Source organism: Orycteropus afer, unplaced genomic scaffold, assembly GCF_000298275.1.
Source record: "Orycteropus afer afer isolate SDZICR_OR568_19922 unplaced genomic scaffold, OryAfe1.0 scaffold00048, whole genome shotgun sequence".
Classification (NCBI taxonomy): Eukaryota; Metazoa; Chordata; class Mammalia; order Tubulidentata; family Orycteropodidae; genus Orycteropus; species Orycteropus afer.
Genome location: NW_006921635.1, coordinates 6,142,335 through 6,156,313, shown reverse-complemented (window position 1 = coordinate 6,156,313; position 13,979 = coordinate 6,142,335). Strand labels below are relative to the sequence as shown.

The following is a 13,979-nucleotide window of genomic DNA, read 5'->3' as shown; positions in this document are numbered from 1 at the left end:
ACTCGACGGCACTTAACAACAACAACAACAATACAACTGATTAGAGCCCTCATGGTGAGTGGTTAAGTGCTCGGCTGTTAACTGAAAAGTTGATGGTTCAAACCCACCAACTGTTCTGTGGAAGAAAGATGTCGCGGTCTGCTTCTGTTTATATTTATAGCCTTGGAAACAATATGAGGCAGTTCTACTCTGTCTTACAGGGTTGGTGTAAGTTGGAGTCGACTTGACAATGGTGGGTTTAATATAACCTGTTATATTGTGCACAAGAGATGACCATAGGAATATCTGATTGAATTTTGGGCCATCCTAGCCATTTAGAATTAAAATCAGTTCCACGGTGTTTTTAATCTGAGTTAAGATTAAAAACATCAGATGCTTTCTGAAGCATCTGATACCAGCCTGTGCATTTTTTTCAAAGTCCATTTTTGAGAGTACACATAGCAAAACATACACCAATTCAGCAGTTTCGACATGTACAGTTCAGTGACATTGATTACATTCTAGAATTTTGCAGCCATTCTCACCCTTCTTTTCTCCGTTGTTCTTCCCTCATTAACATAAACTCACTGATCTCTAAAGTTCCTGTCTAATCATTTGAGTTGCTACTTTCAGTTTGATCCTATGTAGATCTTGAGAGCATAATGCTCAAGATGGACCTTTTTTTTTAAAACTTATTAAGCTAAGCTGTTGTTCGGTTTTAGACTTCGGGGAGTATTTTTGTTTACGGTTTATAAATTACCTCAGGGCAAAAGTTTCAGGGGTTCATCCACCCTCCAGAGCTCCAGAAAGTATAGAGTCTGTGAGGATTTGAAATTCTGTTCTGCGTTTTCCTTAGTGCATTTTTCATATTGGTTGTTGAAGGGATATCGTACTAACATACAGTTTCTTTTTTAACAGATTATCTTGATAATGGTAATAATAAAATGGCAATTCAACAAGCAGATAAACTGTTGAAGAAACATAAGGATCTTCATTGTGCTAAGGTATAAGTCCCATTGCTCCTGAGTTACTTATGTTTTGTGGATTATGTATTGTATTTTTTTTTTTTACCTTAAAGGGAAAGGATGTTTAATTAATCTCCTCAGTGACCATTACCTGTGTTTTTTCACACTATTTTTCAGGTTGTTTATTTTCTTGATGACTTAAGTAACTATAAATAAAATTTAATTAAAAGCTGACTTTTTATTTCTTGGGATATTACTTATTTAGATTAATTATTTCCATAGAATCCTTTTAAGCAATGTTGTACACTCTTAATTGCAGTAGGAAAAAAGTCTGGATTTGCTTATATTTTCAATAAAAAAATTGGTCTAGTTGATGAGCAACGTAGGCGTATCTTACAGTTTGTGCTTTCAAAGTGGCTTTCTTTTGTTCATATCTCCTTTCCTGCCTTTTTAAAATGGAGTTTTCTCTCCTTCCTGGAAGGTTCTAAAGGCAATTGGTTTGCAGAGAACTGGAAAGCAAGAGGAAGCATTCACCTTGGCCCAGGAGGTTGCAGCCCTGGAGCCCACAGATGACAACTCGCTGCAGGCCCTGACGATTCTGTACCGGGAGATGCACCGACGTATGTGCATCTTTCCACTATTTTAAAAAGCGAATTTCAGTTTTTTGATAATTTTCTATATGATTTTGTCTGATTTACTTATCAGTTCATTATTTATCATTCATTATTTGAGTGGGTGGGACAAAGAAGGATAAGCAATGCCAGGTAATACCTTAACCATGGTTTGTGAAGACTGTAGACAGAAAAGAGGTTTTACATGTATAGGGTCCGTGAATTGGAATGAAGATTAAGTTGGATGAATTATGACATTTTGATGTGATAAATGGAAACATTATTTCCAAATTTTTAAACATAAACCAAAATAGAGACATAGCATTAACAAATCTTGTTTTACCACCCTTTCAACTTGCATTAACGTGTGGCTGTTTTAATTTTTCTGTGTCCCTCCCCTGCAGATTATTTCAAAGCATATCCGAGATAGTCTTATCAGTTCATCTGTAAATAAGAAATTGCTTTAAATAAGAAATTGCTTTAAATAAAGGCTTTCATTGTTGGTTTCTTAAATATTTTATTTTGAATAACCTGTTTTCAAAATACCCAAACGTGGCAGCCCCATGTGTGCAGAATTGAGTTGTTCCAGGGTTTTTAACTCTGGTCTTTAGGAAGCAGATCGGCAGACCTTTCTTCCAGGATGCCTCTCAGTGGTTTGAACTGTCAATCTTCTGTTAGTGGGCAAGTTGATTGTGCCTCTCAGGGATTCCTTTCTATAAAAAGTATTATAAAAATGAAAATAGATTGTGATGTATAATAATAAACATGAACCTACCACCCAACTTAAACAGAACACTCCTTGTTCATACTGAGAGAGCTCCCTGTGTGTTCCTCATCAATTCTCACTTTTCCTTTTACCCCCAGGATAGGATTCCCTATTCTGAATATTTTTTATCCTGTAGCTTTTCTTTAAATGTTTAAATCTGTGTCATGTTTTAAGTATACATTATTTAGTTTTACTCATTTTTGAACTTTATATAATTGGATTTGTACTGTGTATTCTGTGACTTGCTTTTTTTCATCTAATATCCAGGTGGTGGTGTTGGCTCCCATCAGGTGGGTCCCACTCATGGTGACCCTGTGGATAACAGAATGAAATGTTCCCTGGTCTCTGCTATCTTTGTGGTTATTGGGGTTTGAATCCAGTCAGGCTGTGGTCTGTTATGACCCATAGGGTTTCCACTGGCTAATATTTGGAAGTAGATCACCAGGCCTTTCTTCCTAGTCTAACTTTGTCTGGAAACTCTGCTGAAACCTGCTTGCCATCAGTAACCCTGCTGGTACTGGAAATGCCAGTGGTATTGTTTCCAGCATGATAGCAACACACAAGCCACCACAGTACAAAAGAATGGCAGATGGGGGTGGGATCTCCATGCAGCTGTAGTTCATGCCTTTTCACTGCCATGAAATATTTCATTGGATGATTATATCACAGTCTTAAGAATTGCTAGGTCATAGAGTCTGTGTGTGGTCAGCTTTAAAAGATAAAGAAGGATACTGCCAACTTGCTTTCCAGATTCACTCTCACACCAGCGGTATGTGAGTTGCAGTTGCTCCGTATTCTTGTCAGCATTTGACATTCTTAGACTTCATTTCTGTCAATCTAGAAGGCAGAAAATGTTATCTTATAGATGGTTCAGTTTTGATTTTAATTCTTAAAAATAATAAAACTTAAGAGTTGAGGTATTGTATATGATTTTAGGGATTATGTTAATTTAGGGATATGGATTCACCCCTCATTGTTTTTAAAAAATCGTTCATCTATTCCAGACATATTGATTGAATGTTTCTCTGAAACAACTGTTATATCAGAGTCAAGAATGAAAGCTGCTATTCCTGCCATCAAGTTGCTTGTAGTCTGTAAGAAATAGATCAGTAGATAATATACTGCATTACATGTTTATAAATGCTGTAACACCATTTAAAGGGTTCATAGGGCAGAAAGAGAGAGAGAGGCCATCATCAGATTGAGATGGAAGAGCAGAGATGGTGTCCAGGGAAGTTCTCAAAGACAGGATCACACCTGAACTGGGTCTTGAATGATGTTCACTGAGTAGAAGAGAGTCCAGGCCGAGGCATCAGTGTAAAGGAGCAGAGGGATGACGCAGCCCAGGGGACTCGTTTGTTGTGACTGGAGCAGAAGGTGCTGGGGAAGAGTTAGGAAGGAGACAGAGGCCAGGTCCTTGAGAATTTGTAAACATGACAGGGAGTCCTGACCCAGTCCATGCTTCACAGAATGACACCTGCCCCAGATGAGAGAGTTGATCAAACATAGCAAAAGAAAAGTCTTCTTCCTTAATGATAGAAGAAATCTATTTCTGCCAAATAAGAAAGATATTAAATACTGCTAGGGTTTTCTTTGACTGTTGAAGTATTACTTCAGTCTTATTATTTCTCTTTTTCTTAGCGGAGTTAGTTACAAAACTTTATGAGGCAGCTGTGAAGAAAGTTCCCAATAGTGAGGAGTATCACTCTCACCTCTTCATGGCCTATGCCAGAGTCGGCGAGTACAAGAAAATGCAACAGGTAAACTCGATTCCCCAAACCTCCTGGGCTGTTGGATTTGCTGTTAAAGAGAAAAGTCTCTACTGGATTTAACTGGAGTGGGGTGTGTGTGTGTGTGTGTGTGTGTGTGCGTGTCTCTGTGTAGAACTGAATTTATGTATTTGTATGTGGAGATGAGCCACTTGCTTTCCTTCTGTATTTTAAAAATGAACTATTATTCAAGTTCTTTAAGTGATTTATTTGGGAAAAAGTTGATTGTTCTTTTGTGGCCTGATGGTATGTTTTGTTTGGTTCTGGTAAACTGGTTTTTTATGGTCACACTGAATCAGTTTAGTAAATTTTCAGAAAATGTGCTGAAATCTCCAAGCAAAAATGAACAGATTCTATAGAACAGTAACAGATGTAAACAATGTACATTTCATTTGTAGATCCTCTTGCTTATGGTCTGCTGAGAGTTTTCAGTCAATGGTAAATTCCCTTTGCCTGCAAAGCTTGTTTTTCTCCTGAGGCAGAAGCCTGTGATGATAGCACTTTGTAGGTGTTCCTTGTGTGCAAGGGAAGGAGCCTGGTTTGGACTCAGGCATGGGCAAGGAAGAGCTGACAGCCATCCTGTTGTTGTTGTTATGTGCTGTTGAGTTGGACCCGACTCACAGTGACCTCTCCTTGGGTTTCCGAGGTGGTATCACTATGGAAGTAGATTGCCCAACCTTCCTTCCAAGGAGTGGCTGATGGGTTTGAACCACCAGTCTTCTGGTTAGCAGTCAAGTGCCTTAGGCACTCACTATCTACCAGAACTCCGAGAGACAGGAAATCTACACAGTTGAGCACATAAAGAATTGTGATGCCAAACTAGGTGTTTTTTTTTTTTTTTTTTAAATTCTTTGTGGTTATAATGTCTTTGAAGGCAAACTTGCTAACTGGGTTCTTGTTTTATCTTACTCTTTATTTGAAATATCAAGCTGTAACAGATGATTCAGGCAGGGTAGGAGATACCATATTAATATAAAGCCTTTCTTCTTAAAAACAACCTTTATATTTGCTTAGGCAAGTTTTCAAATTGGAAGAATTATTTTCCCAAAAATGTATTTCTTTAGCATTTTTTAAATCATTGATTTATTTACTAATGTAATACGCGCCTCAGAAAAAGCACTCAGAGATGATAAATTTTCTTTTAGTGTAAAATGGATTTTTTTTTTTTAAATTGGCGACACTAATATACTCATAGGAGCTCTGGTGGTGTAGTGCTAAGGCATTTGACTGCTAACCAGGAGGTTGGTGGTTCAGATCCGCCAGCCACTCCTCAGAAGGAAGACAAGGCATCTACTTCTGTAGAGATCTACTGCCTTGAAAACCCTAAGGGGGTTACTATGAGTTGGAATTGAATTAATGGCAGTGAGTTTTGTTTTTTTAAAAAAACACACTAGTATAAATCTTAAATGCAATTTTGACTTTGAGGAATGTGTTTCAAACAAAATATATTAAATAACCACTAATAGGGAGGAGCTCTGGTGGCATAGTGCCTAAGGCATTTAACTGCTAACCAGAAGGTTGGTTGTTCAGACCCACTGACCACTCCATAGAAGGAAGACTAGGCAATCTACTTCCATAAAGATTACCACCTCGGGAACCCAAAGGAGGTCACTATGAGTTGAAATCGGCTTGATGGCAGTGAGTTTGGTTTGGTTTGTTTAATAGGGATACACTTTAAGAAATCATAGTATATCGTACAGTAGAATAAAATGTAATGTCCTTTTCCCCCAATAATATTATGTGTCTTTATTTGTTAATATAGAAAGATGTTCCCAAAATATAATGTTAATTTAGCAAGTTGTAAAGTAGCCGTCTCATCCCATTTCCCCTGCATTCACCTGTCCACAGTAAAGGGTATGTCTCTGAGGATATATGCCAAAATGCTACCAGGGTTTGGAGCTAAGTTTCTTTCAACTTAATTTATCTTCTATTTTCAAAAAAATGTAAACATTTATTAATTTCATGATACCCTAAAATAAATTATGTCCATTTTTAAAAAGATACATAAAATAACAAGAAGGGAAAGTTCTTGTGTAGCAATCTGAAGGTAAACTTTTGAAAAAGGAAAAACATTACCTACACATGAGGCTGCTTTTCATTTTTGTGTGGATTAGCTTTGCATGTCTCCAGAGAGAGATATAAATTTGCATCTTGGTTTTTGGAGGCATTGCATTGATGTGGTTTAACAGTTATAGTTCCTTAGTATGTTTTAGTCATAACTGATTTTGCATAGTTTCCTTCTAATAAGATATTGGAAGATTGGAGTACTCTTGGTGTTAAATCTTTTAGGTGGAATGTCTACTTTTTATTCTGCCTTTGTTGCTGCTTAAGAGAGTTACAATTCCTTAGCTATACACACATTTACTGTGAAAGTGGTATGTTAGTCTGAAGGAATAGATCATTTACAAATTTAGTGTCCTATGGGTTTTTTGGTGTGTGTGTGGGCGGTGGGCTTTTGTTTGTTTTGTTCACTGCTGAATCCCCAGTGGCTAAATGAACATTATTGTAACAATAAATATTTAAAATAAATATTTGTTAAATAGGAGCTCTGGTAGCATAGTGGCTAAAGCACTTGACTGCTAACCAGAAGGCTGGTGGTTCAAACCCACCAGCCACTCCTCGGAAGGAAGGTTGGGCAATCCTACTTCCGTAGTGATACTGCCTCGGAAACCCAAGGAGGGGTCGCTATGAGTCGGGGCTGACTCGATGGCACATAACAACGACAACAACAACATTTGTTAAATAAATGCACGATTGCATAAACTAATGGAGGTAGGGGGACGGGAAGCTGGGGATTGGAAAATTGGCTTCTACTGCCCTAAATGGTATCGCTGGCCAGTAAGATACAAGAGTTGCTAGTTATTCATGTGGCCACTGGACTTTGCTCTTTCTGTAAATGACATTGCTCTTCTCTGAGTCCTTGAGCTTACCTACAGCCATGGAGCCGTTTTTCTAGTTTGCAGAACTTTTCTGGTCAGCACATAAACCCTGTATGTCCGTTTTGTCTCCAGACAGTACTGATCCTCTCTCTACAATATCTTTCAGGTCTCTCTTCTCTTTGATGTACCTCATCCTGCCTTAGTTCCTCGTCTCTTCACCTCTTCCTTCTTGTCTCTTCAAAGTACTCTAAAATACTCTTCGTGGAAGAGTCTAGATTTATACCTATCTCAGCTACTCCCTGTAGACTCTTTTGAATAGCTTACAACTCAAGTACCTCATTCTTCCCTTCAACTCTCTCCCTATTCCTTCTCGTCATCCTTTGTTTCAGTCAGATGTGCTGTTTATTCTTGTCAAAATATGTCCCTTGCCTTTTTTCTTTAGTTTTGCTTAGACTTATTTTCCTCTCCCTAGAATTTGTTACTACCTAGCATGTTTGTATTTGTACCCTATGCACCATCTTTGCCTCCAGGTAGTTTTTACCTGCAGGGTCCACCGGTAGACTGCTGCTTTGGTGATGGCTTTATTGAATTCTCTTCCCTCCTTTCTCTTGAAAGAAAAGGAGAGAAAAACATACTAACCACCCGTCCTTGGAAGCTCTAACATAATGTTTTTTGTAGGATGCTTATCTTTATTGCCAAGCATGTTGTAGTCATTTGTATATTTGTCTTATCGCTTTCCCTAGCTCTTAAATGCCTTTGGGAAAAGGACACAATCTTTGTGTTTTTGGCAGAAATAGATATTTTCTTCTACTTAGTAGGGGCTGCAGGTAATTTTTGTATTAAAAAACATAAAATTGTAGCTATGATTATTAGCTGATGGACTTCTTAGCAACAATGACCTGCTGGACTAATTTTGAACAAGATTCTCATGCGTGAATAGGTCTGTTTCAGTCCTTCTTGCCACATCCCTGTTTCACAGTGACGTAATCTTGAAAAACCCTGACTGTTTTCTTAACCTAAGCATTATTTTTTGAATTATGTCATGGTAATCTTTTCTAATTTTGAAGTTTAAATATACTATCTGGATTTTCTTCATTTGGTTTACTAAAACTGGTTAGTGTGATATTTTCAATAATGTTTGTTTATTGATGTTCACTCATAAGCCAGTTTTTAGTGTTTGCTTGGTAGTCTGCTAGAAATGTAGTGGGTTGCAGTGTGTTCTAGAACAATCTGGTTCAAAAGGTGACTATCTCTCATAATGTGGTAAAAATTTCCCTTTGGATTGCCTCTGTTGCTGTATCCATCAAGTCACCAAGGACCTGCACTAACTGGGATACATAAACGTGCTGCTCTTCTCCTAGGAGACTTGTCATGTGTCTGGATCATTCATTTGCCCTCTGTACAATATTTTCTAAATTAAGTGTTTTGGCTCTCTGTCTTTCAGGCTGGCATGGCTCTATATAAGATTGTTCCCAAAAACCCTTACTACTTTTGGTCTGTGATGAGCTTAATTATGCAAGTGAGTATGGCATTCAGAATGGAATGGAGATTTGTTCTTATTTTCATATATAGTTAAGATACTGTCTGTAATGTGGTGTGCTGTCTTGGGTAATGACCTGCAACATTGACAAATGGGGACTTTACATATTGTCAGCTGACTTTCTGAGTTGGGGATTTTTGGAATTCCTGATGGGTTGCTGTAGCACTTTATTTGTGTGCAGCATGGGCTGTACTTCCCCTGGATTTTAGATCCATTGTTGGGTTGTTTTAATCCAATGTGATCCTCAAAAAGTTTGAGGTATTTCAACTTGAGATTTGTCTTTAAGAACATATTGTTGGTAGTGAACAGGTCATTGAACTGAATGGCCTTGTTTTTATCATTTCTCCTTTCTGAGCCTGTTTCCTTTTTTGCAGAATGGAGATGCTCATCTCCCAGAGCTATTGGGAAGTCCAGAATGAGCTAGTATATAGGGAAGGGTGGAGAAGGAATCTTACATAGTGGTTAAGAACAGAGGTTCTGGAGTCAGATGGAACTCGCTTCAAATACTGGCTTCACCATTGTCTTGGAGAGAATTGTTGGGGAATCTCTTAACCTTAGATTTTTTATCTATAAAATAGCATAATGTCTCCTTTGTAGAGTTGTATTCAAAGGTTTAAATTACGTGTTTTGAGATCTGAGCTGAAGTCTGGTATGTTAGAATTGTTAATATCATGCATTAATTTTAATTATCAGTCTAAGGTCACTCTAGGTAATAGTACACTGTATAAATAGAAGGAATTGGCATTTCTCTTCTTCTAAAGGGAAATGTGAACATCTCAAAAAGAGAAAACCACCTTCAAACACCTGATGTTACCTTGTATAGGTATAATCCCTCTTTTATTTTTTTGTTTCTAGAAAAATATATGAATAACTTAGATTTAAAAGTTAGGCTATATTCTGGAGGCTTAGTAGTTCAAGAATTCATACAATGATGGATCTTTAGTAAAGACTCTTCTTGTGGAGAACCTACAGTTCCATCTGCTTGGCAGGTGCAGGTTAGGTCTAATGGTGGACATAGGAGATTGGTAACTGTGCTGGCATCATAGGCGTGGTCTGCATGGTAAATGCAAATAGTCTTACAGGAGGAGTTAAAATGAAACTTGTATTTTTCCTCCTCTAGTCCATATCAGCACAAGATGAGAACCTTTCAAAAACGATGTTTCTGCCCCTCGCTGAGAGAATGGTAGAGAAAATGGTGAAAGAGGACAAGATTGAAGCCGAGGCTGAAGTGAGTAGTTTCAGCCCACCTGTGTGTCTGCATGGTTTTGATGCTGGATTGTTGCTTGGCTCCAGTTAGAGAGCTGTCCATGTGGAGCTTTGGGCGGAAGAGCCCTGAGCTGTTTCTGGCAGGTCATCTAGAAAGGTGGAAAAATGGGGAGATACTGTTGTCTGAGTCTTACTGTCACCTTTATCTTATTTGAAGATAGTTTTGTTTTCTATTTAGCTATCTTTAAAAACGTACAAGTGACTACCTTTTATTACTGAAAAGTTTCAATGACTATATGTCTTGTGTGTTTTTTTCTGTAAGGTTGAACTTTATTATATGATCCTAGAACGTTTGGGAAAGTACCAGGAAGCCTTGGATGTAATCAGAGGGAAGTTAGGAGGTAATTTTTAAAGTTTATATAGAGTTTTTCTTCTGCCTGTTTAAACATGACAGATGTTTTTTGTTAAAAATATTTTCTTCATACAAAAATATCAAACTATACATATATAAAAAGTCACTTGCTATCATTTTGTTATGTTTTTCTAGACTTTTCTGTATGCTGAAAATTTTGAATGTTTTCTAATTGAAGATCATGGATTCAGAAAATTCCAGGAGTGTGAAAAATGACACTCTAGAACTGTAGCTTCCTCCCTCCTAGGCTCTTCTCCAAGTGCCTGTTCTGCACATCCTTCTAAAAATGCATCTCTCCTTCCCTTTCCTTTTTTCTTATTCAAAAACCACAACATATTGTGCCTGGATGTCTATCCGTGGAGTAACTCACTTAATTAGCAGTGTTTTTATTTTTGGAAAGATTTAAGACATTTCTCTTTTCGTGTGAATGTTCCTGTCTCTGGTCAGTATGGGGTGGTCTAGATACAAACGTTCCTCATTACCTGCCTGTCCTAGGAAGGCAGTTGAGTTTATGACTGTTGCTTTGCACGCTGTTAGACCCATTGTTTGTTTTTTTTTAACTTAGCAATGTCCATAGTCATAGTCATAGAGGCATACCTTACTTTTTTTTAATTTTTTTTTTCATGTTTTTGCAGTGTTTCCATCCCTTCCCTTCCATCTCTGGTAACCAACACATACCTTATGTTTTTAACTACTGCCCAGTATGTCATAATAGGATATAGAGAATTTGTCAAACCAGTCCTTCTGGACGGATATTTAGTTTGTTACAAGGAACATCTTTGCTCTAAATCACATTACCCTCCAAGAGACACCAATGTGGATTGCTGCCAGCTGTAACTCCTGTCGGTGTGTAAAGAGGCCTGGCTTCTTTACATACTTACCAAACTGTATTATTAAACTGTTTATATTTTTTGGATCTGATAGGAAAAAAACACCTTACCATTTATTTCTTTACTTAAGAAGTAGGATGATCACTTTTTTCCATTTGTTTACAAGTCATTAGCCATTAATTTTTGTCTTTTTATCTGAGCCTTTCTTTATTCTTTTCCTATTTTTAAGAATTCGGTTAGTCTTTTTCTTACTTATTTGTAAGAGTATTGTATATGTTACCAAACTCTTTTCCATTCTTTTGAAAATACTCCTTGCCTTTTTGTTGTAAAACTGATTTTTATGAACTTTGTGGATTAATTTAATCATTCCCCTATTTTGGGGCACAGATGACAAAGATTCAAGTTCATAAATATTTGTACATCTTTCATAATTTTCTTAAGGAGTTCTGGTGGCACGATGGTTAGGGTGTTCCAGCTGCTAACTAAAAAGTCGGTGGTTTGAATCCACTGCTGCTTTGTGGGAAGAAGATGAGGCAGGCTGCTTCCATAAAGATTTACAGCTTTGGAAACCCTATGGAGCAGTTCTGCTCTGTCCTATAGGGTCAGTATGAGTCAGAATTGACTCGATGGGAGTGAGTTTTTTATAATTTTCTTAAGAGAAATTCTTGGAAGTGCATTTGGATGAAAGCTTTTTTTTTTTTTTTTTTAATTAATTATGCCTTTATATAGTTAGTGCAAGTAACTAACTATATCAGTAGCTTAGATCTTTAATTAGTTACGATCATTAAAAAGACTTTAATTCATACAAGTGTTTATATCCTCTACTAGATTATGTACATTCATAAAAGAAAACTATAACAACAATTAACTGATAACTACTTGAATCATATAGAATGTTGGAAGTCTTTTATGAGATTTACTTTCTAACTTAAGCCTCCTTACATGTCTCCTTTTCTGTTTTTTTCTCAGCTAGTTGTTCTGTAGGTAGTGAAATTTAGATTCTCTATAGACAAAGGAGCTCTGGTGGCGTAGCACCTAAGGCATTTGACTGTTAACCAGAAGGTTGGAGGTTCAAATCCACCAGCCACTCTGAGGAAGGAAGATGGGGCAATGTACTTCCGTAAAGATTTACCACCTTGGAAACCCAGTAGGGATTGCTGTGAGTCAGAATTGACACAATGGCTGTGGGTTTGGTTTTTCTTGTTTACAGGCAGTTCATAATGTAGTTTTTAGTATACCTTGTTTGCTATGCTGTTCTAAAAGGACAGAGTCAATCTCATTGGGTCAGAATTACTGATTCAGGGTGATCCTATAGGACAGGGTAGAACTTCCCCCTGGAGTATCTGAGGATATAGGTCTTTATGGAAGCAAACTGCCACGTCTTTCTCCCACAGAGTTCTTGGGGGTTTGAACCACCAACCTTTCAGTTAGCAGCTGAGTGCTAGAACTGTAGTCCTAGTTTTTCTGTTCCTAGGTGTTTGGAAAGAGTCTTTTTAAATCTTCCTCCTAACATTTCGCCACATTGCAGCCCAAGCCTGTTTGATGTTTTGAAACTGTCTGCTAACTAGAAGGTTGGTGGTTTGAATCTACCCAGTGGCTCTGTAGGAGAAAGACCTGGCAATCTGTTCCTGTAAAGACTAAGGGAGCTCTGGTGGCGTAGTGCCTAAGGCATTTGACTGCTAACCAGAAGGCTGGTGGTTCAAACCCACAAGTTACTCCTCGGAAGGAAGGTTGGGCATTCTACTTCTGTAGTGATACTGCCTCAGAAGCCCGGGGAGGGGTTGCTGTGAGTCAGATCTGACTCGATGGCAGTGAGTTATGGGGTACTCTGCTGTGCCACATGGGGTTGCTGTGAGTCGAAAGTTGCCTCAATGGCACCTAACGACAGTAACAGAATGTTGTTTGGGTTTTTAAATGTATCCCACGTACTAGATCCTCAGCTCAACATGTTTGGGATTCTGTGTATTTTACAGTGCAAATGATTATAAAAGTTTATACTTTTTCTTGTCAGCAAAACAATCTTTACTAAGGCAGTAGTTGGTGCCTAATAGTCCCCTTTTCTAAGAGACTGAATAAAAATTTGATACATTAACCTTCTGGTTGGACTTTATTCTGGTTTTTTGAGCAGAAGTGAAAGCAGTTTACCAATGTTTGTCACTTTCAATTGTAGAGAAGCTGACAAGTGAGATTCAGAGTCGTGAAAATAAGTGCATGGCTATGTACAAGAAGCTGAGCAGATGGCCAGAGTGCAATGCCCTTTCCCAGCGTCTCTTACTGAAAAAGTGAGTAGATGGTACTTTTTGGACAGTGAGAAGGGAGTGGGACTTTAAGATCTCACTGCTAGTTTTGCTGTGTAGTTCTGTATCTTTTGAGATTTCTGGGCATAGGGTGTTCTTTTTGTATTTTGCCTTGATGCTGTGTAAAGTTTTCGATGAATGTTCATCTTTTATTAAAGAAGTATAACGGTACTTATGCTAGCCCCGTGCTGAAAGTTAATTATATCTTCAGATTGAAAGGTGAAATTAATTAATCCATTAAATTCAATAGTGACAAAAAGAACTAAGGTTTTTCTCCCTTTCTACAACCTGCTAACCCTCAGTTAGGAGTTTTCTGTTAAGAATATTACATTCTAGACCTGCTCGTTTTATTGGTGGGTAGAGTGGTCCCTTGAAAATGTTAACTTGAAAATGCCTCTGGAGTGTTGCCCTTTCAGGCTGCAGAGGACCCAGTAGAACGGCTCTCCCAGTGAAGACTGAAACGTAATTTAGAAGCTTAGTTGACTAAGCAGATTCCTAAGGCAGTTTTGTCACAGCTTGCCTTTCATCCTGTGTGCATCACTCCATCTCTTTTCAGCTCAGATGACTGGCAATTCTATTTGACTTACTTCGATTCTGTCTTTCAACTGATTGAAGAAGCCTGGACTCCTCCTGCTGAAGGTGAACAGTAAGTTGTCATCTTTTCTGAATTAAAGGCACTTGTTAGTAGGTTGTAGCTGTAGCCAAAGGACTTTATTGAATTCTGT

The 13,979-nt window shown here is 37.9% G+C and overlaps 1 protein-coding gene across 1 annotated transcript in view; it reads left to right on the top strand.

The window, feature by feature from the left end:
* Positions 1-13,979, top strand: part of NAA25 (N-alpha-acetyltransferase 25, NatB auxiliary subunit) — an 85,496-nt gene that overhangs the window by 28,793 nt on the left and 42,724 nt on the right. Inside the window, exons 2-9 of the mRNA XM_007938179.2 lie at positions 898-983; positions 1,426-1,564; positions 3,963-4,081; positions 8,414-8,488; positions 9,630-9,737; positions 10,038-10,116; positions 13,128-13,239; positions 13,811-13,900. Coding sequence (XP_007936370.1) covers positions 898-983; positions 1,426-1,564; positions 3,963-4,081; positions 8,414-8,488; positions 9,630-9,737; positions 10,038-10,116; positions 13,128-13,239; positions 13,811-13,900 — 808 coding nt within the window. The remainder of the gene's footprint in view (positions 1-897; positions 984-1,425; positions 1,565-3,962; positions 4,082-8,413; positions 8,489-9,629; positions 9,738-10,037; positions 10,117-13,127; positions 13,240-13,810; positions 13,901-13,979) is intronic.